This window comes from Punctularia strigosozonata, assembly GCF_000264995.1.
Source record: "Punctularia strigosozonata HHB-11173 SS5 unplaced genomic scaffold PUNSTscaffold_8, whole genome shotgun sequence".
Classification (NCBI taxonomy): domain Eukaryota; kingdom Fungi; phylum Basidiomycota; class Agaricomycetes; order Corticiales; family Punctulariaceae; genus Punctularia; species Punctularia strigosozonata.
Window position 1 is genome coordinate 1,050,449 of NW_006767440.1, and position 25,289 is coordinate 1,075,737.

At 54.5% G+C, this 25,289-nt stretch overlaps 9 protein-coding genes across 9 annotated transcripts; 4 read left to right on the forward strand and 5 right to left on the reverse strand.

The window, feature by feature from the left end:
• Window positions 1–417: 417 nt before the first annotated feature.
• On the forward strand, window positions 418–1,474 carry PUNSTDRAFT_126760 (uncharacterized protein; the record flags this gene model as incomplete). The annotated part of the gene is made up of 4 exons (XM_007384931.1): window positions 418–480; window positions 534–638; window positions 708–767; window positions 831–1,474. 4 exons carry the CDS (start codon window positions 418–420, stop codon window positions 1,044–1,046), a joined length of 444 nt encoding a protein of 147 aa, XP_007384993.1. The 3' UTR covers window positions 1,047–1,474.
• Window positions 1,475–1,547: 73 nt separating this feature from the next.
• On the reverse strand, window positions 1,548–2,850 carry PUNSTDRAFT_70295 (DNA glycosylase; the record flags this gene model as incomplete). Its single annotated transcript, XM_007384932.1, has 6 exons — window positions 1,548–1,781; window positions 1,833–1,908; window positions 1,962–2,054; window positions 2,109–2,243; window positions 2,299–2,489; window positions 2,548–2,850. The coding sequence occupies 6 exons, from the start codon at window positions 2,848–2,850 to the stop codon at window positions 1,548–1,550; spliced, it is 1,032 nt and encodes a 343-aa protein (XP_007384994.1).
• A 693-nt stretch (window positions 2,851–3,543) lies between these two features.
• Window positions 3,544–6,486, reverse strand: PUNSTDRAFT_121082 (vacuolar amino acid permease; the record flags this gene model as incomplete). The annotated part of the gene is made up of 21 exons (XM_007384933.1): window positions 6,240–6,486; window positions 6,155–6,164; window positions 6,087–6,104; window positions 5,976–6,036; window positions 5,754–5,913; window positions 5,662–5,702; window positions 5,581–5,611; window positions 5,485–5,526; window positions 5,388–5,434; window positions 5,241–5,331; window positions 5,112–5,183; window positions 5,012–5,062; window positions 4,719–4,956; window positions 4,604–4,658; window positions 4,414–4,543; window positions 4,309–4,358; window positions 4,236–4,255; window positions 4,132–4,182; window positions 3,984–4,078; window positions 3,766–3,918; window positions 3,544–3,702 (listed from the first exon to the last, which is right to left on the reverse strand). The coding sequence occupies exons 1-21, from the start codon at window positions 6,438–6,440 to the stop codon at window positions 3,544–3,546; spliced, it is 1,776 nt and encodes a 591-aa protein (XP_007384995.1). The 5' UTR covers window positions 6,441–6,486.
• Window positions 6,487–6,715: 229 nt separating this feature from the next.
• Window positions 6,716–9,136, reverse strand: PUNSTDRAFT_17956 (uncharacterized protein; the record flags this gene model as incomplete). Its single annotated transcript, XM_007384934.1, has 3 exons — window positions 6,716–6,916; window positions 6,987–7,167; window positions 8,937–9,136. Coding segments are annotated over 3 exons (582 nt in total), but the record flags the coding sequence as incomplete, so codon positions are not given.
• Window positions 9,137–11,409: 2,273 nt separating this feature from the next.
• Window positions 11,410–14,595, reverse strand: PUNSTDRAFT_27065 (uncharacterized protein; the record flags this gene model as incomplete). The annotated part of the gene is made up of 3 exons (XM_007384935.1): window positions 11,410–11,664; window positions 14,321–14,461; window positions 14,527–14,595. Coding segments are annotated over 3 exons (465 nt in total), but the record flags the coding sequence as incomplete, so codon positions are not given.
• Window positions 14,596–15,602: 1,007 nt separating this feature from the next.
• On the forward strand, window positions 15,603–18,408 carry PUNSTDRAFT_53239 (kinase-like protein). The gene is made up of 10 exons (XM_007384936.1): window positions 15,603–16,074; window positions 16,129–16,400; window positions 16,454–16,511; window positions 16,573–16,898; window positions 16,955–17,184; window positions 17,234–17,371; window positions 17,422–17,575; window positions 17,637–17,751; window positions 17,805–18,043; window positions 18,095–18,408. The coding sequence occupies exons 4-10, from the start codon at window positions 16,620–16,622 to the stop codon at window positions 18,296–18,298; spliced, it is 1,359 nt and encodes a 452-aa protein (XP_007384998.1). The 5' UTR covers window positions 15,603–16,074; window positions 16,129–16,400; window positions 16,454–16,511; window positions 16,573–16,619; the 3' UTR covers window positions 18,299–18,408.
• Window positions 18,409–18,579: 171 nt separating this feature from the next.
• Window positions 18,580–20,339, forward strand: PUNSTDRAFT_104025 (uncharacterized protein; the record flags this gene model as incomplete). Its single annotated transcript, XM_007384937.1, has 15 exons — window positions 18,580–18,737; window positions 18,798–18,824; window positions 18,871–18,892; window positions 18,947–19,039; window positions 19,094–19,106; window positions 19,162–19,222; window positions 19,277–19,365; window positions 19,425–19,680; window positions 19,733–19,774; window positions 19,825–19,870; window positions 19,923–19,961; window positions 20,008–20,038; window positions 20,094–20,181; window positions 20,238–20,271; window positions 20,327–20,339. 15 exons carry the CDS (start codon window positions 18,580–18,582, stop codon window positions 20,336–20,338), a joined length of 1,011 nt encoding a protein of 336 aa, XP_007384999.1.
• A 203-nt stretch (window positions 20,340–20,542) lies between these two features.
• PUNSTDRAFT_135420 (uncharacterized protein) lies at window positions 20,543–22,036 on the forward strand (the record flags this gene model as incomplete). Its single annotated transcript, XM_007384938.1, has 10 exons — window positions 20,543–20,748; window positions 20,881–20,902; window positions 20,954–21,049; window positions 21,102–21,175; window positions 21,234–21,319; window positions 21,375–21,630; window positions 21,691–21,732; window positions 21,791–21,842; window positions 21,901–21,936; window positions 21,992–22,036. 10 exons carry the CDS (start codon window positions 20,543–20,545, stop codon window positions 22,034–22,036), a joined length of 915 nt encoding a protein of 304 aa, XP_007385000.1.
• A 419-nt stretch (window positions 22,037–22,455) lies between these two features.
• PUNSTDRAFT_53241 (uncharacterized protein) lies at window positions 22,456–24,900 on the reverse strand. Its single transcript, XM_007384939.1, has 4 exons — window positions 24,114–24,900; window positions 23,909–24,064; window positions 23,722–23,856; window positions 22,456–23,656 (listed from the first exon to the last, which is right to left on the reverse strand). Exons 1-4 carry the CDS (start codon window positions 24,738–24,740, stop codon window positions 22,541–22,543), a joined length of 2,034 nt encoding a protein of 677 aa, XP_007385001.1. The 5' UTR covers window positions 24,741–24,900; the 3' UTR covers window positions 22,456–22,540.
• Between the last annotated feature and the right edge of the window lie 389 nt (window positions 24,901–25,289).

Sequence of the window (25,289 nt, forward strand, 5' to 3'; positions counted from 1 at the left end):
ATATAACGCGTTTCCGGAGCGACCTGCTACACCGGGGTTGTATTTGGCAATGTACTTTACGAGTAGCTGGTCTTCATCCGAGGTAAACTTTACGCGACCAGGCCGACTAGCAGTTGTCATCAGGGGGAATGAAGACTCATGAAACACCAGATACGAACGGCGCGTTGCTCATGCCTTCTGCGCGTGTCGTCGCGGAAGGTGGGAAAGAAAACGCGCAGCACGTGCCACGCGCCTGGAAAATCTTCGACGTCATATTTGAGCGTAATACTACTAAGTTACTACCGGGCATAAACTGCTAAGGGGTGCTCCATATTCTTATAATCTAGTTGTTTATCTTGTCTAGAAATCATCTCCCTTGCACACAGACACTCGCTCTACTGACATATACCGCTGGGGCTTGGACAAGACTCAGGTTGAATGACGAAGCGTCCTCCGTCTGCTTCAGCGGGCAAGCGGCCCAAGAAGTTTGTGGAGGGTACAGTGAGTATATATCGAAGTCATATTGCGATCATTATTGAAATCTTTTACCGCAGAGCACGGCGCTTGAGCTTGCAGCTTCAATCGCAGCCCAACAGGAGAAGAAAACTCAGGATAAGACGGACGCGAACAAGCGCAGAGTATCCCATAACACGGAACATGTGCGTATCACTACTGTATCTCTCGAGTGTACTGTAGCGAACGTACCGCTTATGACGATATGCTTATAGTCGTCTCCTACTGTTACTACTCGAGATCGAAAGTCTCGAAGCTCAGGGTCGCAGAAACTGGTACGCATATGTGATGCCGGTGAATGATGCTCTTATGAGCTTGAGCTTGACGCTCGCTCACAGAAAGCCGTCAAGGAAGTTCTTCTCGCTCGACAGAAGGAGAAGACTAAGCTGCGGCGGAAGCGAACTAACAAATCCGATACTACGGCCGACCCGACCTCAAACGTCTTTCGGTCCACGGCAGATCGGGAGCCAGCCGCCACTGGCGCCTCCGCAACCGCAACCGCAGACCAGGCAGCAAAGGTCAAGCCAGGACGCAAAAGAGTTGCATTCGCATGAACACCATCCTGAACTACCATCGAGGAGGCCCTCAGGCATTCCTCTGCTCAAAGTCTCCACCTTGCAAGCAGGCCGCGATGCCAAGTAGCGCTGTCCTCCTGCGGCTTGGGATACGCTCCTTTGCCACGGGGATCGATAGACCATGCCAAGCCTTCGCTGCACTCTGAACCGTGCATCCGATATCTTGCGACAGTTGGAGCAATATGCAGGCACGGGATTCAAGGGACGCATGCGCTCTGTGGATGAAGTTTGGGCAGATAGTAGATCCCATCAGCATGGATCTTTCACGGACTGCTCGAGCTGGATTGTGCTTTGGGAGATTTCCAATGCAGGAAACGAACGGAGATAGGATGACAGTCCTGAGCTTCAGGTTCAGGGCTGAAATGTAACATGTTTAGCCATCGTGCCAGGGATGTATTACATTGTGCATTATACCTAAACAATATGTGTGTATGATCCTCAGGACCACCGTTCGGACACCGTAGCATATTTGTCACCCTACTAGCGCGCCCGTCCCTGAGGTTCGTCAGGATCCTCCTTGCACGCGATCGGTGATGGTGCGACAGTGTCCTCTTCCACCGCTATTGTCACCTGAGGAGTCGCGCTGTCGAGATCTGATTTCATCGCAAGTACTTTCCTCATTTTCACATTCACGACCTTCCGTGCGCTCGGACAGAGATTCTTCCCGGGTAACTCGCACAGATCGCAGCGAGGACCGATCGGTAGGCACACCGTCTATAACCATGCTATGAACATGAGACGTTTCGGGAGTGTGATCGACCTTACCTGACCGAACCCTACAAGCATATGATTGATCTCTGGGTGTAGCTCCTTGGGCAGCCATGACTGTAGATTGAGCCTGCTAAACACTTGAGCATTGTCTATCGGTATGATCTGTTCGTCATGATCGCTGACCTCGTCTCTTCGGGATTCTTAGTTGGCGGTTTGTGCCATCCAAGTCTATTCGTGATGCGATGCACATGAACGTCTACCCCTATACCGGAGTTCCTGTCCATGGTCTGTCAGCCCAGGTATCACGCAGGTGCTGTGGAAGATACCGACAGTTTCCACGCCACTTGCAGGGCGAGGAACGCCATTTTCGGCCCGACGCCTGGCAGTGAACACAACTCGTCAACGGTCTTGGGCACATCCCCATTGAACTCGTCCTTAAGCATTTGAGCAGCTTTCTTGATATATCTAAGGGATTCCGCCATGAGCCTAGCAAAATTCATCCGGGCATCGGAAACCGTACGTGGTCTTTCGCCTCCAGAAGCCGACCTTGTTGATCGCGTCGGATACGAGGTCCTCGGCAGCGCCTATGACTGCGTCAATCGTGATGCTCCCGCCAAGAGCCGCGCGCAGTTTCTTAACGGCGGCATCGGTGACTTCGTCCTTGGTTTGCGAGGAAAGCATCAACGATACGAGTGTCGAAAACCGTTGACTCTGACATCCGACCTCTGTAAGATGTCGAAGTAAAGGGGTCCTATGGACCGCACTACACCTTCGCGTCCTTCTCTTCGTCTTGTGCGCGTTCACATCCCATCGTATCTACTGGTGCTGTGATCTTTGCGCGCATTTGTCGTATGGTATTGTATGTTTCCTCCCAGTTGGCGGGAGCGGGATGAGGAACCTCTAGCGATTGAGGGACCGGCTTAGCCTTCTTCCGTGGAGAAGTCGAGGTAGGCTTGCGGTCCTGGTCCGCCACAGAAACGGCTACATCATCTAGTGAAGACCTCTTCCTTTTGACATTCGAAGCACGTCTCTTTCTAGAGGGTCCAGAAACAGCATCCTCCACGTCAAGCATAATCGACTCGACCTTCATCTCGCAAGGAGTCTTGTTCTCCTCCTTGACATCTTTGGATGAATTCCGCGTACGTTTCGACCTCCTGAGTTCGGCCACATCTTCTTCGTGTTTAACAGCAGCACCCTGAGTCGAGGGCTCAAACAAAGTGACGGCTGAGTGGAACGCGCTGCGTCGTGCACGTAAGCGTGTACTCGGAGACGGAATTTGTTTGGATGCGGACATAAGAACGCGTAGTATGATGTGGATGAGTCAAGTGTAGAGTGCACTGCGAGTCTGGCGCAGTGTCTTAGAGTAGTCACCGGAGCAAGTAAAATGTCGCAGAGATGTGGTGATCCTTCTCGACTCTTGCAAAGATTCTGATGATCGTGGTCCTGGGGCATGGTGACGAGGAGCGACACTGTCAGGCGCCCAAGCACAGCCGCCCCCTATATGCCCTACCTGCCGGTTAATTAACCGCGTAAGTATACTCACCGTAGCGGGACTGTAGTCCCTTCACGCCGACCTACGGTAATGCAATCTCGCTGCTCTCTGGTTCCATGTGAGGAGGTACGGACGCGGGTCCTCGTCTCCGGGTGCGACCAGCTCCGTGCCAGGATATGATTGGTCAAGCAGCACCTTGAGCCAGCAGAAATAAAAAATCCAGCTCTAAACAATGGAGAAACGAGAGACGAAGTAACAACGGTAATGCCATCGCTATCGCAAGGTGGCACCGTCAGGTGGACGTATCCCTGGCCCAGCAAGGTCATTATCTCCTTCTTGCTCCTCTTCCAACCTCTCCACTATCCCCTCTCCGCGTTCCTCGTCGTCCTGCACCTTCTTCCCCGGCGCGTGATCCAACTCCTTCTCGGGCACCTGCGGAACGCGTTAACATTAGCTGACCCGACTAAACGTCCGAGACGATGTTTCCAGACGCACCGCCAATCGGACGAGGAAGGCGAGCCCGGTCGCGACCGCGGCGAAGGTGAACACCGCTTTGATCGCGATCGCGTACGAATCGCGAGCTTTGCGTTGCAGCTCTGGAGGCAGATGGTGAACCAGCTGTGCAGAATGCCTGATGGACGTGATGATCTAGCGAACGAGGAGGGGATTGGTAAGCGGCCTTTCTCCTGCAAGCGTATTGACGTATCACTAACGCGATGTGCATCAGGTCCGTGAATACGACGGCGGAGCTCCTTGTCGAGCCTCGATTGGAATAATGCGGACGAAATTGCGACACCGCCCACTTGACCTAGAAGCGACGACGGGATCAGGGAGATTCAAGGACTGCCGAAGTCAACGTACCGATTCCTCGGAACAAGGTTCCGAATCCGGTGCCTACAGCGACAGCATTCTCTGCGGTAGGCAACAGTCAGGACAGAGCGAAGGTACACGCTGAAGTGACGAACCAGGCAAGTGAGCTAGCATGGCAACTAAACACGATTTCAACTTGAGTACTCGAAATCTCATGAGGATGTATGCGCACTCAGCATAGTCTGCAGTACCACTGCGTTTCCAAAGCCCATAGGGATCTATATATCTTTCAGCTCAGCGAGGTCCCACGATATCGGTGATAGCAGGACGCACGATGCTTAACCATTCTTGCACAAATCCCGAGTCTTCTCTTATTTGCGTGATGAGAAGGCAGGCGATGAAGGGAAAGATTCCGCAAATCGTGCTGAGAAGCTTGTACTTCCCCGTTCGGTGAAGCATCCAGCTGAAATTGCGTCAACTCAGGCTACGGGTTACCTAATCATCCTCGAAAAATACGACGCACCCAGCAAACAGAGAACCTGTTGACATGGATATGCTGTTCGGCGTCATATGCAGACCTTTAACGCCGTGATATCAGGCCAGTCGGTTTTTTCATGACGATCGCCCGAGACACGTACCGGCGTTTGACGCGCTCCTGAGAAGAACCGTCTGGAACCACATCGGGAAGAAGAACTGGATCGCAAAGTTGCAATTGGCCACGAGAAAGTTGCTGGCCGAGACCAGCATAGTGATCTTGTGTCGTAGCAGCCACGGCGCCATCACCGGCTCGACCGCCCACCGGAGTTCGATGTAGACAAAAAGGAGCGCCAGGACGAATCCGAGGACGAGGGGAACGATGACGCCTACGCTTGTCCACTGGAACAGGGAGAGTTGAGCGGACACAGCTCGCTTTTGATACAATGTGACATACCGAATACTCCAAATTGAAGCGATTTGAGAGGAATATCAACACTGAAAGGACCTGTGGAATACATGAGGCCAGTCTCTGAGCAGCGTTACGAGTTGCGTACGGCACCCATCAACACGAGACTACCGGCGTAATCGATGCGCTTGAGGATCTCTTTTGTGGTTTGCCCCTTTCCCTGCAATGCCTAAGCGTGAGCCTTCCAGTGCGGTACGTTGATGAAATTGAAACTCGCGGGCGTGACATATCGCAGGTTCCAAGATGTCAGCAAGATGGAGACGAGGAAAAGAGGCGCCTGGGTTAGGAAAGCCCAGCGCCACCCAAACCTGGGGAGAATTTGAACGTCAAAAGGCGTACAGGTGAATATCGCGATAGTTGATACCAGTCGGTCAGCAGCCCGCCGATGGGACCTCCGAGGCCCATTCCGAGCTATGGATCGTAATAAGTACCCGGGCCACGTCTTTTGGGGAGCAGCTTACCCCGTTGAAGATGTTCATGATCCCTTGGGACAGTCCACGTTCCTGCAGGACGTTGAACACAACAAGATAGACCAGAAATACTTCCTAGACACTAACTCGTAAGGAGTACATATCGCTCGTGATAATGCTAGAGCATGGAGTGAATACATGCACAATACATGAGAGGGTTCGACGCACCTTGCGGTCACAAACACGCCTCCTCCTCCAATCCCACATAGCTACGAGATTAAAAATGAGTTCTAGTATACTGGTCATTAAGAGTCACTGACGAATCGTGCGAGTATGAGTGTTTCCATATTCCGGGACAATCCGCAAGCCAGCGTCCCGAGCCCCGCAAAGATGACGGCGCACTGGTTTGCCCCTCTGCGCCCCAGGACGTTACATAGTCGCCCATATAGAGGCGTAAACGTGCAGGTGGCGAGGAGATAACTTCAAGCAGACGGAATTGAGATCATGAGACGGCACAGAGCAGTGTACTAGTATATCCGCACGCTGTGCCGAGCCAACTGGCCTGGTTGGACTTTTGGAACTCGGAGGAGATGGAAGGGATCACTGCGGCCAGTGTGAGTGTAGTGTTCCTCAATATCGCCCAGCGAACGCACATGTAGCCACAAGTGTCGCTGAGAGTATCGTCAGCCACGAATGTGATCAGGCAACGGATCTGACGTACTGTTCACTGCCTATACTAGCAACAAATGAATCGGCCACAGCGTTCAAAGAATCTAGACAACGATAGGACCACAAGTTCCACGTACTGAAAGAAAGGTAGCGACCCAAATGCCTGCGAGGATCCCATACCGGGTCGAACGGGTGATCTCCAGCGGCCCTACTCCTTTGGCCTTAGCTTTCAGACTCCTTGAATGTGAGGAGCCAGAGTCGGAAACATCTTCATCTCTGCGGATCGTCGAGGACGACGCGCTTGACAGTAACGGATCCCGTTCCGAGGGTGCAGACATCGTGAAGGGAGCTCTGAAGAGCTATGGGTGCTCACGCGCGCCGAAGTCGTCCCGCTTTTGTACGGCTGCAGCACGGAGAAAGAAGCGAGGGCTCAATTTCAAATTCAATTATGCAAAAACCCCAGAAATAGCTCCGAGATCCGGGTTATGGTCGCTGTGCGCTCTACACGGTTCATCGTCGACGTCTATCTTACAGCCCGACGCTTGAGTCAACGGAGTCGAGAAATAAGGAGAACGCAAAGCCACGATTAAAACTCGACGATCAGCAACCTCCATTTTCTCTTCCGCTGTTTCAGCTCTCGGCGTGCTCGTTTCCTCGACTGACGATCATCCTCCTCTAGATGAATATCACTCGTGCCTGGAGGGATGTAATCTAACTGCTGGTCACGGTCCGGGAGTGGTCCATCCCCTCGACCGCTGAACCGCGTCTCACCCAAGGCAAGGACGACATCCATCCGGCGCGGGTTGAAGAATCGCTGTTAACGCACGAATTTTTAGCGTCAGGATTTTTATCCGCGCGCGGGCAGGATTCAGAATCCGACGTACGGAGTTCCAGATGTCGATCAGTTCGCCGACGACGCCTCCCTTGCGTTTCTTCATGTACCGCTCCATCGCGAGCGAGACGAAGATGCCCGCGAGGCCGACGTGCAGCGCGAGCGGGACCAACCCCGCGACGACGCGTTGACTCGTCTTCAAGAGCGCGGCGATCGCGATATCCTCGAGGAACCTGGGTCGGGGGCGAAGTCAGCACAGAAACCTCCACATCTCGGTTACATTTTTTTTTTTGGCTTGACTCACCGGACCCAATCCGCCTCTTGGACGTTGTGCGTCGCGAACGGGTGCGGCTGGCCCGGCCAATCGGCGACGTGGATGGGTGCGGTGAGCGGGAAGCCGTCGGTGAGGAGGACGCTGCGGCACCGGACGGACATGTACCGGAACGGGGCGAAGGTCAAGGCCGGCGACGGCGCCGGTGGTGGACGCGAGAACGATGGCGGGAGCGGGTTGAGAGGGTCGCGCGGGGCGACGAACTCGTTCTTGATGCGCGCCAGCAAGGACGGTTTCTCCCGTGCCGGGGTTGACGGTGCAGGTTGAGGGATCGATGGCGCAGCTTCGTGATCCCAGTCTGAAGCAGGGTATGCGTATTGGGGTGGATGTTCCGCTCGACGATGGGTCGCACTGATAAGATGCAGTGGGTGCTCTTCATAGGACGGCAGATGCCCGCTGCCATGCATCGCGATGCCGGACATTTGTGGGTGTAATCGGACGTTGATTCCAGGGTTGATCGACATCGCCTGCAGCGGGTTTTACTTGGGCAGTTGAATCTGGTGGGAGGAGGTTATAAGGAGCACTCCGCAGCGACACAACCTTCGCGTTTTGTAGACGACTGGCTCCCCGGCGACTGGAAGACGAGTAGTGTGCGCCGTGACGTCCGCTCGCGGTTCGTGCGCAGGAGACTTGCGCACAAGACGAGCCTGCTTTCGAACGTGTTGGCCCTTGGCGTTCATCAACCTCCATCCCACATCGTAGCTTTCGAGACTTTCACTGCATCATGTGCGGCAACACTCGCGCCGGGGCGTCCTTGCCTATCGCTTTCGCTGCGTCGAGAGAAGAAAAGCACGGACGATAAAAAACGATGCATTGCAATCTCTCAGAAGAAAAAAAACAAAGTTGAGAACATGCAACGAACAACGGCGCAGGCACACAGATCACAGAGGGATCACCACAAGCCGCCACGGCTCCTTATGCTCCCTCTTGCGCTCCCTCCGCTCGGACCTATCCCCGCGCCTGCGCCCCCTCCTCTCCGCCTTCTCCGCCCTCCTCATCTCCCTCCGCTCGCGCTTCGCGGCGCGCCGATCGCCCGCTCCGTACATCATCCCCGGTCGTCCGCCGCCCAGACCGCCCATTCCCATCCCCATGTCGCCCGCTCCGAGCCTGCCGCCGTAGTTGAAACCGTCGCGTGGCCGGCCGGGTTGTTGTCGTTGCTGGTGGTGTTGATCATGTTGGCTATGATGGTGGTCGGAGAGCGAATCGGAGGAGCTGGAGGACGAGGACGAGGAGCGGGACGAGGCGCGACTGAGCGCCGGGTAGAACTGCGCATCCGGGAGCGCCGCCTCGGTCTGTCGGCCGCTATAGCGCGTCTGCCCTTGGGCGAGGACGACTTCCATACGCCGGGGATGGAAGAAGTGCTATGGGAAAAAAATACGTCAGTAAAGACGATGGTGATCATCGTGGTTTTGAGAGGCATTACCTGGTTCCAGACGTCGATGAGCTCGCCCACGACGCCCGCTTTGCGGCGCTTCATTCCCTTCTCGATCGCGCGCGATACGAAGAAGCCGGCGAAGCCGATGTGCATCGTCATCGGGAGCACGCCGGCGACGACGCGTTGGGTGCCTTTTAACCGACCGGCGATTTGGAGGTCTTCCAAAAATCTATAGGGGCAAACGATGTGACGGTCAGGACACCGCGTTACCGATACAAATAAGAGGTTAAACGAACCTGGTCCAGTCGGCTTCTTGGATGTCGTGCGTCGCGAAGGGGTGAGGCTGCCCTGGGGCCGCGTTGCTCAAGGCGGGCGCGATGAGCGGGAAGCCGGCGTCGAGGTGGGAGCCTTTCGAGGTGAGCGCCATGTAGGGGAAGGGGCCGTAGGGGAGGCGCGAGTCGGCGGTGCGCGCGAAGGACGGAGGGGGCGGGTTGAGCGGGTCGCGAGGCGCGACTTTGTCCTTCACGCCGGACCAGAAGCCGGACGAGGACCCTCCGCCTTGAGAGAGGGAGGCATCGTCGCGTTGGGTGGGGGCGGGTCCGGGACGCGCGCTGGAACCAGATGCGGCCGGCTGGCTTCTGTCGAGGGTGGAGGGAGATGGAGGGCGGAGAACGACCGGAGAGCGGGACGGCTTCTCGGTGGGGTATTGTTGGCGCGACGCAGCGGAGGGAGGGGGGAAGCTGTGGTCGTCGTAGGACGGGGGAGGAAGGTCCGTGTCGACTCCCGGTGGAGGACCGACGGGGGGCGCGAAGTGGGAGGACGGCGTCTGTCCCTCGAAAGGCGCGCTGGGTCCGGGGCTGCTTGACGGAGCGAAGGCTGGCTCTGGCATCGACAGCGGCTGCCTGAAGGGGTTGTTGGACGCGAGCTCGGGTGTCTTGGACATTGTTCGATACGTAGATGTATGTGTGATCTACGACACCCTGAACGCGCAGGGCCTTTATATCAGCGCGGCACGGCTGATTAGCGTGCAGACGCATATCGGGGGCGACGGCAAAACGGCAAATCGAAATGTGGCTAAGTGTGTGATGGGGGCGATGACGGGATGGAGAGGTAGGTTATATTTCCGGCGCGGTCCCAATAGCGGAACAACCACTGAACAACCGGTTGCCGCACCGCACGCCAGTACGTGCGGCTTGGCGCACACAGTGCATCCACGGTTCCCGTGAGCTGTATAACAGCCGACACACCGCTTCAGCTTTTGCCATAGACTCGCCTTCGATAGCAGGATAACCATGTTCACCGCCGCCGCCGTCTATTACGTGCAAGCTACACAGCTCTCCGTTCTCATCTGAACTTTTACCCGATGGAAACCCGCTCCATTCAATTTCAAGTCAGATGTGACTCTACGAATCTAGCTGGAGCTGGAATTCAGTGAATTCAAAACGGGTCGATGTAGATGGCTTATATCGTTCTCCTTGGGACACATTCAACGTCCAACTTGAACAAACATCCAACCTGACAGTTGATCTCAACATATGTGCATAGCGATTGTCTCTTGCCCAAACGAGACCTCCGCATTGGTGACGTTTCGGAGACTGTACTACATATGCACGATGCCGCTACGAGACGTCCCGCTCGCAAGAACTTGCCCGAAAGTAAAGCGCTTGTGTATGCAGAACATCTAGTCTTCGCTTCATACAGGCAGCTGTGCGACTGATGTCGACGGGAACTTGGTGCATGGCGTCAGTCTTTGCGTGCCCGCGCCCTAGTTACGATCTCGTAAGCTTTCCGCCGTGTTTTAGCAGCTATGTGCTCTCGTGGGGCAATTTGTTGAACTCATTCCAGCGGCTCAGCTATGTCCCCGAATTGCGGACGCTCTGTGGTATTTGGTAATAATCAGCATTGCAGATGGGGTCAGGGCATCCGTACCGAACTCACCCCGATGCATGGTTATGAGACGCCTCTGCCACTGCTAGCTCATATGTCGGCGGTGGGCCACCATACAAATCGTCGATTTCCGGCTCTCTGTCCACACGCAGTTCTTCAACTCGCGGGCTCGCTTCGCGCGTACGTCCTCGCCTTGCGGTGCGATGCGCCTCGCGGCGTGAAGATCGGGATGGTTCACTTCTTTCCCGTCGGGCCGCAGACGCACTCGTGCGCCCGTACTCACGGTCCGCGGACACGACAGAGGACGTCGACGACACCCTGCAATCCTGCCCTAACCGCGACGTCGCCGTCGCCGACGACGTGAGCGGGCGTTTTCGTGGACGCGATGCTCTGCGGGCGGTCTCGAGCGCCGAATGTTCGGCGTTTCTCCTTTCGCGACGGCGAGCACGACGCGCACCGTCCGTTACGGGCCGCGGGGCCGAGTGGTGGTTATCCGGCGGGCTCCAAGGGGTGACCGTGTTATCCGGAAGTGCTGCAGCTGGTTCATATGGTCAAAAATCGGTTCGGGCGGCTGTCGCCGAGGGTCTCACAAGATGCACCTGCTCTGCCCCTTCGCCGGCGCCGTATGACGCAAAAGCCGACTAGAAACCCGCAAACGACGAGCAGTCCGACAGCGATGCCAGCGACAATTGGTATTATTCTTGGCTTGTGAACATTGGCACCATCGCTCGAGTTGCTCGGCGAAGACGGCATGATGCTAGACGACGGAGCAGCAGATGTGACTTGTGGAGGAGAGGTGCTATTCAAGTCCGTGGCATCGACGAATCTAGAGGATCTCCGTTGATTAAGACGATTCGTATCAAAATCCCGTCGCGCTCACGTGTAGATAGCATAGTCGAACGCAATATACGATTCGTTGTTAGCTTCTATCAGAAGGCTGTGTGTTCCGGGGGTTAATCCTTCGCTGCTGTGCACATTCACGTTGTAGAGAAAAATGTTGCTGGGATCGGGCTCGTGGACATAGGTGCCTACGACCGTCTGATTGAGGGTGAACGTCATGTTGGCTGCGGTCGTGATATGTCCACCACGGACCGCAGGCGCTACGGTATTGGGCACTATACAAAATACATAGATGGCCTGGCAAGCGAGGTCAGCACATCAATCGGGGGTGGTTCTCAGTGAACTGACGGAACCGGTAAAAGTCAATGTCAAAGAACGCGCTTGAGCTTGCGGATTGCTGATTGGATCGTTGGTCGCATCGTGCCAGCTCTCATCGAACGCCAAGGAACGATCGGGCTGGACACCACATCCAGGACAGTTAGGTCCGTAACTCCAGCCGGTCTGGGCAGCTTACAGGTAAGCACAATGACGTTTCGCCTCGATGAGCGCTTCTGAAGACATACCGGCGAATACGACGGCATTTCCCCAGTCCTGGCATCCCCGTTGTGATCGTCAATCGTGTAGTTCAAGATGGAAGCGCGCGCTAGCCATAGCAGATGATGAAGAACGTGGATTCTCCAGAAGAAGCGTGCTAGAAGCATAGACAACGGGACGATGGGACTGTCGTGAGAGAGAGGAGCAGTAGCATTTGAGCAATGCGGTGGGATGCTCGATGACCTCGAACTCGAATACGGCGAGGCTATGCGTAGGTGGGTATGACACCTGTATTTCCGCAGCGCGGGTTGATCCCAACAGAAATCAGTGGCCAGCACAGCCAAGGATGAGTTGTTCCCCGTAGTGGAATATTCTGAATGAGAGTACCGAGAAGATAGCGTCGCCATCGAAGGAGCTTCGCCCCCGTTCGTGGTGTTTCAGCGCCAGCAGGAAACTCTATCTGAACGAGGACATGGTCTGAGTCAGGCATACTCCACTACTTGATACATTGCGCCTCAGTAGCGTCAGCGCTGAACGCTATGTTTGCCAGCGGGTGTGAGGGGGATACGAAGTTGATTGTCAGTCTCAGCGTTGTGAATGATGATTAAACGGTCGATGAAGCCAAGGACCGTAATATTATGTTGATAGTCGATGTTCTAATGTGTCGAGGTTATGGAGGCAAGGCTTGACAAGCTTGAAGCTTGAGCGGCGAAGATAAAAGTTGGCTATGTTTGACCCTCAGGCTCCGCTTGTACTACCACCGGGCGCCCGAGGCCCAGAGGGTAATTTCCACGCCACAGCCCGAGTCGACCTCAGTGGCACTGAGGTCGACGCCGCGACTTTGGATCGAAGTCAGGTCGCCGACTTTGCGACTATCCGTTCAACCACCGCGCCCAGTCGCGCGACTGGGCTAAGCGAGCCGTGAGCAAAGTCGGGGCATGCTGTAATAGGCATGCTGCCTTGATGCCGCATTCAACGTCCGAGTGTCGGAGTGCCATGACATTAGACTCCGCATCCGCTGCCCTTCGGCATATCACGTGTTTTGCGACTTCCTGTCTTAGTCGCGACTTGAACCGAATAGCCGCATGATCCGCGACTTGGGACTTGACATGCGGCTAGTCGGCGACTTGGACATCACCGGACCTCACGCTGGACTTGACGTCGTGAAAGTATAGAGACGGTCACTATACAGCTCCCTGGCGCAGGTAGCTGCACCCTCTAGAGGATCGTCCTGCAGAACAATTTACTAGCTCATAAATATCTCTGAATCGCGGAGGTTCTGCATCCGACATTCAGCTCGCAAACCCTGTCGACGTGTTCGAAGTGCCACACTCACCCCAAGACAAGAGTTCGAGACGCTTCTGCTACCGCTCGCTCGTAGGTCGGAGGCGGACCACCAATTACGTCGTTGAACTCTGCCTCTCTCTTGACACGCAATTCCTCTGCTCGCGGGCGCGCATCGCGGTGCTGTCCCCGCCTCGCGGTGCGATACCCATTACGGCGTGGAGTTTGTGACAGTTGGTATCTGCGCCGTTGACTGTCATACTCACCCAGTGCCCTATTCCTCCGGTCCTCGACCGAAGCAGGCGATGTTGACGACAGGTGGTGGTCCTGCCCTTGCCGTGTCGGCGCCGTTGTTGTCGTTGCTGACATAAACAGCCATTTGCGTGGACGCGATGTTCGGCCGGAGGTCTCGAAGGCCGCGTTTTCAGAGCTGTTTCTGCTACGAGCACGACGTTCGCTGTTCGTTGCGAGCTGTGGAGTTGCGACTGTTTCAGATGGTCAATATCGTTTAGGCAGTGTTGCCAACGTTCATACGGTATGCACCTTCTTTATTTCTTCGCCTCCGCCACATGATACACAAGCTACCAAACAGAAGACTAAAAACAGCGAGCAGTGCGACAGTGACGCCAACAAGGATTGGTAGCATATCTGATTTGTGCGTGGTACCGCTGAAGTTGTCCGGATCGGGCGGGGTGCTGCTGGACGACGTAGTACTCGAAACGACTGGTGAGGGAGAGGTGCTGCTCGAGTCCGTGCCATCGACAAATCTGAATTTCTCTATTAGTTGAACGATGTCCTATCGAAGCGTATGTCGCGCTCACGTATAGATCGCGTAGTCGAACGCGATATATGATCCGTAATTGACTTCTATTGAAAGACTGTGTGATCCGGGATCCAATGCTTCGCTGCTGTGCACATTCACATTGTAGAGGTATACATCGCTGGAATCTGGCTCGCGGACGTAGGTGCCTACGACCGTCTGATTGAGAGTGAACGTCATGTTGGCCGTAGTCACGGTCGGTTTAACAGTGTTGGGCACTATGCAAAAGACATAGATGGCCTAATATCATGGGAATGTGTTCAGCAGATTCATAAGGTCAGTACTTCAGCGACTTGCAACAGGGGAGGAACTGACGGAACCGGTGAAGTTCATTGTCACCGACCGCGGTGATGGATCGTTGGTCCGAGTCGCATCGTGCCAACTCCCATTGAATGCCATAGTACCATTCGGCTGAACGGTACATCCGGGACAATTAGGACCATAGTTCCAGCCACCCTGATCCGCTGCCGTGTCAGCATTACTATGCGCTGCCTCAAGAGTGTTCCTGGAGGCATGCTGACCAAATACCCCGGCAACTTCCCGGTTCTGGAATCTCCATATAAGTCGTCAATCGTATAATTCATGACAAGAGCATTTGTTAGCCACAGCAGATGACAATAAAGCAGGATGCTCCAGAAGATACGTGCTAATATCATGGACGGCGGACGGTTGCAGTGAGAGGAAGGAACAATTCTTTGGATGACTCCTCAAATACAAGAAGGAGATGGGTGAGTGGGTATTTCATCTCTCTTTCGGCAGCCAGGGCTGATCGCAACAAGGACCACTAGCCAGCATAGCCGAGGTAGAGTAAAGAATAACTTGTTTCCTGAGGTAGAATAGGGGTATCCTCAACGAGGAGCGCTTCGCACCCGTCCTTTGCGTTTCAGCGCCAGCAGAAGAGTCTATCTGATGGAGAACACGGCCTGGGTCAGATATACTTCAATGCATGATACATCTCGCCTCGGTGGCGTTAGCGCTGAGCGCTGCATATCTTCGAGACCCCGCCGCCTCCCCCGTCGACGAGCCTGGCGCTCCCACCCCACCATTGCTACGGCTACCAACTCAGCAACGCGAGTGTGGGTGATGCTTTGTCCCCGATTGTACTCCAACGAGTGCACAGCGCGGCAAAATACGGAGCTATGATCGACTCTCATGATTCGTACCGATACTTGAGCACGGGAGAGCAAGCCATCGATATGCGCCCGGAGTGGCTCACGCTCACAGGACTGTCCGCAAAACGCTCAATCGAAAGGAGTTACTGCCATGCAAGTTCTGCACCTCTCGTCCCTCTTCAGAGCGCGTCTTTGGTCAGAAACATGTATTCAGTAATGAATACAAAGCACAAGGAAACATCATGAACGATACTGTCAACGATATAATGGCGTTGTCTCCCCAGGCAGACTCTAGAGCGTGAAGACAGTCGTTCACGCAATGGGGCATCACTGGTGTGTGACTCAGATTCCCACGCTTCAGAGGAGTCAGGTTGAGCGAGTCTCATCCCCGTCGCCACCACGCTTCAGCAACACGTCCTCTTGCTGCAACGGTTCTCCGACACCATTCCCACTCTCTTCTCTTTCATCGTGCGGTTCCCCGTAACCCGAATTGACCACAATAAAGATGACTGACGCTGCGCCAGGACACAAGCGCCCCCTAGAAGACAGTCACAGCCCAGATGTTCACAAACGCCCTAGAGAGCGTTCGCGGGATCGGTCCGAGACGAGGGACTGGAAGGATATACACCTGAGCTCACCCAGGCATCGCGGTCCTCCAACACCGCGCAGCAGACGCGACTCCACGGACAGGAGGGGCGGATACGGTCGGCGGGACGATTTTGAGCGAAGGAGCAGCGATTATCGTCGGGATAGGGATAGACGCGGCGACCGCGACCGCGACCGTGAGCGAGATAGAGATCGTGAACGTGATAGGTCGCGGCACAGACGTCGAGACCGCCGCGATGACCAGACAGACGACGACCGTCGGCGACGCAGTCCCCGAGACCGACCCACCACGGCACCCACGAATGGTCGTCCGAGGACCCCCATGGACGAAGGAGAAAGAGAAGAGGGAGAGTAAGTGCGCATATATACGGTCTGAATGCCCTGAATTGACGGATCGTCCCCCAGAATATCACCTCGTCAAAGCCCGGAGCCTAACCACCACAAGACTTCTACCCCAGTGCCGTCAGACCCCGCACCATCAGCCTCCACCGCACCGAGCCAGCCAGTTGCCGAAACAGAACCGGAACCAGTGCTGCAGCTCGAACCGGAGGAAAAGTCGGTAGAACAAATCATGGCCGAGCGCCGTGCCCGCCGGCAAGCGATCCTCGCAAAGTATAATCGCGTCAACAGCAGCAACGGCGCTTCTGAAAGCATGCCCTCTACCCCGGGACCTAGCAGTGCGGTTGACCCGCATCCCCCCCTGTCCGCGTTGTCTAATCCCCCATCCCAGCCCCACAGCAGCATCGGCACGCCTGCGCCACCTTCATCCGTCGCGGAGGAAGCGAACGGTGCGTTCTATCTTCCTAGAAAATTCGGTCACTAATAGCGCGGTTGTTCTCTGTCCTTCAGGTGTTGCAAGGGACGGGCGTTCGGCCTCAGCCGAGCCGGAGCCGGGCATGTTCGATCTCGTCAAGGATGATGAGGAAGGCGGGGCGCAGGCAGAGGCGCAAGCGCAGAATGTGCAGAATGGCGCCGTCGAGATGTCGGCTGCTGATTATGATGCCAGCAAGGATCGCAGGGAGGACGAGGAGAAGCGGCTACGTGCCAATATCAAGGGCGAACCCGAAGACGTGGACATGGTTGAAGAAGAAGAGGAAGAAGAAGAGGAGGATGTCGACGACATGTTCGCGCTGGCCATGGGTGAGAAGAAGGTCAAAAAAGTTAAGAAAGTTGCGGTACGTCCCGCTTCCCCAAGCCTACAGAATCGTCGTTTGAACGTACGACGAAACAGAGACCTGCCGCACCGGCACTCGTAGCGAATGCCATCGACTCCGCAGCCGATGCGGAAGGGTATTACTCAATTATCCTTGGCGAGCAGCTCGACGGCGGTCGATATCAAGTATTCTCCGTCCTCGGAAAAGGAATGTTCGCCAATGTCGTCCGTGCGCGAGTTCTTCAGTCTGAAGACGGCCAGGCCAACAAGGAAGTCGCGATCAAGATTACGCGTAATCAGGAGTCGATGTGGGTTTCGGCAGCGTTCCAATCGAGTGTCTACTAACGCTTTGCGCAGGGTGAAAGCAGGGCTGAAGGAGGTGGCTATCCTGAACAAGCTCAAACAGGCCGATCCCGATGATAAAAAGCACATCGTCCGTCTTGAAAGGACGTTCGAGCATCGTGGACATCTTTGCTTGGTATTTGAGTCGATGAGGTTCGCCACTTTCGCATCTATGTTTTACCTTCGACTCATGGATCTACTAGCATGAACTTGCGAGATGTCGTCAAACGATTTGGCAAGGACGTTGGCTTGAACATTCGAGCAGTCAGAGCATACGCTCATCAGTTATTCCTTGCCTTGAGTTTGCTCAAGAAATGCAACATAATGCACGCGGATATCAAGCCTGACAACATCCTTGTGAGCTCCCTTCGTCCTATGGCCTAGGATGTGAGTTGACCCTCGATCGATTCTCAACCAGGTTAACGATGCTAAGACGCTGCTGAAACTTTGCGACCTTGGGTCTGCCTCTGACGTGTCCGAGAATGAGATAACTCCTTACCTTGTTAGCCGATTCTACCGGGCACCTGAAATCAGTAAGTTCCGCACCACAACTTATTACGCCTGATTGTCTCATCGTCTTCGGCAGTCATGGGCGCTCCCTATGATGCCGCCATTGATGTTTGGTCGGTCGGTTGCACACTTTATGAGCTGTACACTGGCAAGATCCTCTTTCCTGGACGATCAAATAACCAGATGCTCCTCCACATGATGGAGCTGAAGGGTCGATTCAACCAGAAGATGATAAAAAAGGCCAAGTTTGGCGATATGTATTTCGACACCATGGGCGCGTTCAACAGCGTTGATCAGGACCGCATTACAGGCGGGGTACGTCTTGCCCTCTGTTCTGTCGGCCCATCGCCCAAACGTTTTTTGCAGACCGTTGTGCGAACCGTACACATCACCAAGCCTTCCCGCGACTTGCGGGCGCGACTGATGCCACCTGCCTCAGCGAAACTAAAGGACGAGGAGAACAAACTGCTCACATCCTTCATCGACTTGCTGGACAAATGCTTGGCACTGGATCCTGCCAGACGGATAACACCCAGGGAAGCACTCGTGCACCCCTTCATCCGGGGATAGAAGGAGAGATGGATATCATCTTCGCGTTCGTCCATAGATACCAGGTGCCACTGAGCCCTGGTGCAATCTTTGTACGAACTACCCCATGATCACTGATAATCAGATGCATTATACCTGCTGACTAACAAGACTCCAAGAAAGGGCGACTCGTGCGAGGCTTCTGGTGCCGCGGCAAGCTATGATGACGAGCATGAGCATGAACGGCGCTATTTATTCCGTCTGCTCCCCGTTCTCCCATCGTAGTCGCGGTTCCGATAACGACTCTCACCAGAGTTTGAAGGATGACCACGACGAGGTCCTTGCCCCCTTTTGACGAACTCCCTCACTTCCATGAGTTCAGTGGTTGTGCTTGGGATGTTTGGCCGGCAGATGATCAGCTTGGCACTCTGAATCTACTCACTGATGACGTCGTGAGACGAGCGGCGCAAGAAGAGATCAAGTATACTCATTTTCTTGATACATCCTATCCGTGTTGACCACGTTACCTCCTGTTGTGCAGGACTGGCGTAACGGTCTCGTTGAACTGGTGCGTCACTCATGAAGTCCATGGGCTACCTAGCTGACGTACGCAGGCCTATCAACTTCCCTGAGAAAGTTAGTTCTTGCGTGCTCAATAGAGTTGCACACTTCTGTAACTCCGAATCATAGCCATTCTTCAAGCGCAAGAAACCGGAGATTAAGAACATTGCATTGGTCAATGGCGACCCAAGCAAGGCTATGCGAGACGACGAAATCCATATCGTATGTGTTCGCCTTGAAGACTCATTGCACAATGGTGGCTGATGTCCGATCTAGAACACCCAATCCGGTACGGTCGCGCTACCAAGATTGTATCCACGCAGGCACTGATTGTTCCTCCTTAGGAAGCCAATGGGATGGGTTGAAACATTTCGGGGTGCTGAAATACGCCGTGTACTATAAGAAGTGGGTCTGGATTACTTATCGTTGACAAGTGCGAATATGAACGGATGGACGCAGCACGCCAGCCTCCGACTTTCCGGTGGGGGAGGTCACGGTCAATGACCCTTCCAAAGTTACCGCACAGTTTCTGAGGTTCGGCATTCAGAGTAAGCACTGCTATCAAGTCTCCTCTCTTCATACGCTCAACACTGGGTACGATCGACAGATTGGGCTAATCATGGCATCTGTGGACGCGGTGTTTTGCTCGACATGGTCAACTACTACGAGGCAACAGGTCGCGACTTCGATCCCTGGGTGACGCAATCGGTCACCTTGGACGATATTGAAGGCTGCGCCAAGGCTCAAGGTGTATCTTTCAGGCCTGGTGATATACTCCTCCTTCGTGTTGGTTTCATCAAGAAGTACTATGCCAGTACTCAAGAGGAGAAAGACTCCCTCAGCGGCAGGCCCACTGAGAATTTGTACATACGATTTGCTAGGCGTCTTTCCGACACGATACTCATCCTACAACAGCGCAGGGATTGAACAGTCAGAAGATATGAAACGCTTCCTCTGGTGAGTTTCAACCTATCGCATTTGCGATAGCAGTCTTATCCGTTGTCCAGGAACAATCACTTCTCTGCTGTTGCATCGGATCAGCCCTCACTCGAAGTGAGCATGTTCGGAGACTTCATGCCTGATAATTGTGTTGATGCCCTTGCAGCGTTGGCCTCCGCCACAGGGTAGTGCATATCTCCACGAGGTTGGATCTTTCTCGTGCTTCGTTTATCCGCGCTTACAGCACGTAGACGCTCCTGGGTCTGTGGGGAATGCCAATTGGCAAGTGATATGTCATGCTTCGCAATAGTATACTCAAACTGAAAGTTTCACACAGGAGAGTTCTTCGATCTGGAGAAGTTGTCCACCATTTGCGCAGAAACTGGCAGATACACGTTCTTCTTCTCTTCCTGGCCGCTCAACGTGTAAGCGCGTTTGCACCTTGCATTTTCACTGATCACCTGAACGATATGACATACAGCCTCGGGGGAATCGCAAGCCCGCCAAATGCCGCGGTTAGTGTTCCTATTTGACTGCGAACGCATCGTGGCTCAGTCATGCTTTGAATAGGCCTACTTTTGAGGCAAGTCGGATCGCGGCATTCTGTGTATATGTATCATAAGTTCAACCTTTTGTACGCTAGTTCGCATGCGTCATCGCTGAAATTGGGTGGGAAATCCAACGACCGCCTCGATTGCATTACATAAAGTTTGAGGGACTCTATAAGTATATGGAACCGGCTGCGTCTCCAGTCCCACAGGACGTGCCCCCTGTCTTCAAACGACCATGGCGGCCCAACGGCTACAGAACATATCTCATCATCTTGGCGTGTCCGGTAACTCGACAGAGGGCCTTCCAACATTTGACGAGCTACCGCAATTCCATGAATACAAAGGCTGCGCGTGGGGCATTTGGGGCAACGAGGATCAGCTGGGGACGGTCAATCTCCTCTCTCCTGATGTCGTCCAGAGAGCTGCGCGCGAGGAAGTCCAGTAGGTGGCGGCAAATATTTTTCTTACTTGACTTCATGCATACGCGGTGATATTAGGTCTGGACAACGTGTCTCTTTGAACTGGTGAGAGGAGATGATAATATGGAAATATGCTTACAATAATTGGCTGTAGGCCGATAAATTATCTTGCACAGGTCAGCCGTATCCACCGAGTCGATGATACAAGGACGAAACGTCTCCATTAGCCTCTTTTTGGAAGGAAGCCAGCCTCTATCAAGGTTCTTGAATCCCGAAGAGGTCCTTGGCGCCAGATCCCGAACAGGGATGATGAGCTTAATCTTGTGAGTGGAATATTCAACGTGTTCAATGGATTGGACTGAATGCGGATTGCAGAACACCCAGTCAGGAACGCAATGGGATGGCCTGCTTCACGTCGGAGTCTTGAAGCACGGAGTTTTCTACAACAAGTGAGCATCCAAGGTCCTTCTGAGGTTGCGCGATGCGAACACTGTGACCATCCACCAGTTTCCAGGCATCCCTGTCCCCAGTCGGGGAAAGAACAATCCGTCCAGACAACATGAACGATGAAGCGCTCAAGCTGGGAATTCATAGTTCGTAGCGGCACTTGAAATTTCCCTGATGCCGCTGAAACACCTGGTCTCGCAGATTGGGCACAGCATGGCATTTGCGGTCGAGGCGTCCTGTTGGATTTAGTTGGATACTACACGGGCTCGGGAAAACCCCTACCGTATGACCCCTGGGCAAGCCACTCTATCACGGTTGCTGAGCTTGAAGCCTGTGCGAAAGCGCAAGGAACCGAGTTTCGAACCGGAGACATACTCATGATCCGCATGGGATTCATGGAGAAGTGGTACGCAGGCTCAGTGGAAGAGAGGAACACCTTGACAACATCTAAAGCTTTGTGAGTCTTATCATTCGCGGGGTGCAGCATATATTCTCGTGCTTACAGACAATTCTGAAGCACCGGATTGGAGAGGTCTGATGATATGCGTCGCTTCCTCTGGTGAGTGTTTGAGATCACCTATACGAGATACGTATCCCCTGAATCGCGTCTTCTGGAGGAACAACCACTTCGCTGCCGTTGCATCAGACCAACCGGCACTGGAAGACGTGGTGAGTATCTTCTGGAGCAATTCGACAGTCTTCGCTTTAGCGGTTACTGACTCAACAGCATATCAAGACCTTGGAACGACCCTCACTGCATGAGGTATCCACACCATCGTGAATGAGCGATTTCGAGTCTGACACAATGCATTGATCAGACGCTCTTGGGGCTTTGGGGCATGCCTATCGGTAAATCTGGATAGAGGTTCGAGTTGACATGACTTACTCGGTCCATGGTAGGGGAGCTATTTGACCTGGAGGCATTGTCAGCAACCTGCGCCAAGACGGGCCGTTACTCTTTCTTGTTCACCTCTTGGCCGATGAATGTGTACGTAGCTTTGGATCTCGCAATCCGTGCCGTCAATGACACTGTCTTTGCATAGGATCGGCGGCGTTGCCAGTCCTGCGAATGCTGCGGTAAGTCGGAAGAGCACCTTCAGAGCATCACTTGCACTCACGACGACTTAGGCCATGTTCTGACCGTTTACTCGACTGGCATCTGATGGCGCAAAAAATCAGTGGAACCAAGGAGTCTGAAATATACTTCGTGTTGACAACAATCGTCGGAGTATCCGCACCACCAGAGATGTTGCCTGAAGCATACTCAATAACTTGTAGCGTGAATGCATAAAGCGATTATGGATACCGAACACCGGAACTACATGACAATAAAACGTACATCGCTTCGGCGCATTTACAACTCCGAACTAGATGTCCATGCTTCCCGTCCGCATATGCACGTCCTGACTACCCCCGGCTGCTCCCTCGTCATGGGCATCTTCACCAAAGTCTTGCGGCATCCAGTCAATGTCCTTCGCCAGCAGCTCGCTCGCCATCCCGGCGCCCCCCTCGACGTCGAATTGGGAGTTGTATCCGCCACACCCAAAGCCGAGGAACACGCTCCCCGTCCTGCCCGCCTTAAGCCGAGGAGAATCCGTGCCGCCCTTTCCCGAGCTCTGGAACGTCGATTGCGGTTGTCCGTGTGCATACCGCTGGAAGGAACCATACGAAGGCATGATGCTCGACACATCGTTCGAGAGCGTGATGACCCGCGACGATGAGGGCGTTGGCGAATCCGGTGCGCGCTGTGGGGGTGCGAGCCGCGTGAACGAGTTGTCCGAACTTGTCCCGGCGGAGTCCATCAACGAGAACTGCGATTTGGTGGGCGAGGGAGAGCCTGGGTTGGGCGGCGGCGAGGACGAGGTAGGGACCAGGACCTTTCCCTGCGACCCGGCGTCCAGGTCCGAGAGGCCGATACTCGCCTGCGAGGATTCCACGGAGACGGGCTGCGACGTGGATGGCTCGCCCCTTGCACGCGGCTTGTTCTTCTTCTTCTTGCTGACAGACTTACGAGAGGAGGATGCCAGTATCTGCACGAGATCGAGTTTGGGAACGCCCTTGCCGGGCGAGACGTACGGCACCCGCTTCTGCTTCGGTGCCGGAGTGCAGGGAAGGAAACCTTGCTCCGGCAGATCAGAAGCGGGAGGCTCGGTTGGATGGCTGGGACTTGGGAAAGGCATTGTCTTTGCTTTCTTGACCGGTCTGCTTATCCGCTGCGGATCTTCTGAGGGCGGCGTGAGAGGTCGCTTCGGCTGCGGACGGCACGGTGTCATGTCCAGCACAGTCTTGCGTGGTGAGAGGCGAGTCGAGGACGGCAGTAAGTCCGGCAGGGAGCCGTGGTGCCCGATGGATTGGTCTTCTAGCGTCCTGGAGGGCTTGGAACCAGAGCGGTGGTTGGGTTGAGGAGTGGCGGGAGGTGAGGAAGGCATAGAAGGTCTAGGTGCTTTCTGAGTTGACACCATGGGGGGATCAAAATGTTCATACTGAACAGGCCAATCCGTGAGCGTTCCGTAGATTTACCTTCAGTCAAGAGGGCGCGCATACATACATCAGGTAGCTCCTCTAAATCTGCATCTGGAATAGCGTCTTGTTTGGCGGGCCCATCAGTAAGGTCGATGATAGTCGGATCTGGTACTCCCGGGGCCATCTGGGTCGAATGTGCAGGAGGTTGGAAGTGCGCAAACTGGTTTGGACCCCGTCAGACGGTATGCTGGTTACAACCTTCAACGGCTCACATCTGTAGGTTCTTCTACGAGTAGGTTGGCAGCATCAATGTCCGATTGCGTTTCGGCCGCATTCAATCCCGGTATGATGGTCGATTCGTCCGCGGGAGATATCACATCACGGCCCTCTTTCTGAGTAGATGCAGCAGGTGGATCGAAGGCAGCATACTGAAGAAAGAGTAAGGTGCGTCGTTGAATCGAAAGTGAAAACGCATACATCAGTCGGTCCTTCGATGACGGGGGATCCAACGACGTCTTCTGGACTTGACAACTGCGGCGGAGCCTGAGATGTAGACGGAAGCGGAACGAGTGAGGCAGCCGACGTCGTAGCGCTGACTTGCCGCCGAAGGTCGGATACAGAGCGTATCGGTTCCCTGGCCGTCTCTTCCACGATAACTTCGGCCTGCCATTGGGCGACCTTCTGATGCAGGTCGTTCGAACGAGAGGGCTTTTCCGGACTGGACGCACGTAACTTTGGCTGCTTAGGCTTCGACTTGACCCATTCCTCCCACTCCTGCTCCGTGTCAGGCAGGAACCACTCGAAATCCTTCTTCGGCTTCATCCGCGCACTGCGCGCTCTTGGTTTGTTCACGCCAATCTTCATCGCCCCGCGGAATCGAGTCTTGCAGACCGTGGTCTGTAAGTATTCACGGAGGAAGATCCACTTGGGCTCTGAAGGGTCACCCCGGGCCTGCTTGAACAGCTCCTGTGCCCCTGAGCGGATACGCGCCGCCCTCATCTGAAAACCAGGAGACGGTGGTCGAACTGGAGGAAGACGGAGGTCCAATTCCGAGATTTCTTGACGAGATCTCAATAATCGTTGTGCGAGGGTTTCGTCGCCCATTTTGATAGACTGCGGGCAGCCAAGCAGGCCAACAGGTCCGAGGGGCGCTTGTTGTTAACTCAAGAGGAGGAGTCCGAGATGACAAGTGCAAAGGCCAGGCGGGTATATGCGCACGTTAGCAAAGAGCTAAAGGCTATTGAGTGAAACCAAGCACGTCGAGCTCAACGGTGCTGGTCGCTGTCTGCTGCCAACATGTTGGAGGATAGTTGTGGCGTAACGTCACGCCGCGTGTGACAAACGCGTGACGCATCTGACTCGCCGTGGTTTACTTATCGTCTCGGGTGCACGGCAACGTGCATGATATGAACGCATGTCACTTTACCGACATCGACTTTCATGCATACTTAGCATCAGACATATGACTCTCAATAAGTAATCAGTTGGATTGGGCCAGTCCGTATCCTGAGAGCACCCGCGCGGAAACGTCCGTCTGACATCTGGTCTGCGGGAAACTGCAGCCGCCAGTCAAATTACCAAGCAGTGGACTCATCATGATTCGGGTGCCTTTGTTGGCCTCCTTGCAGACTTGAGGAGTGTATTGACGTGATA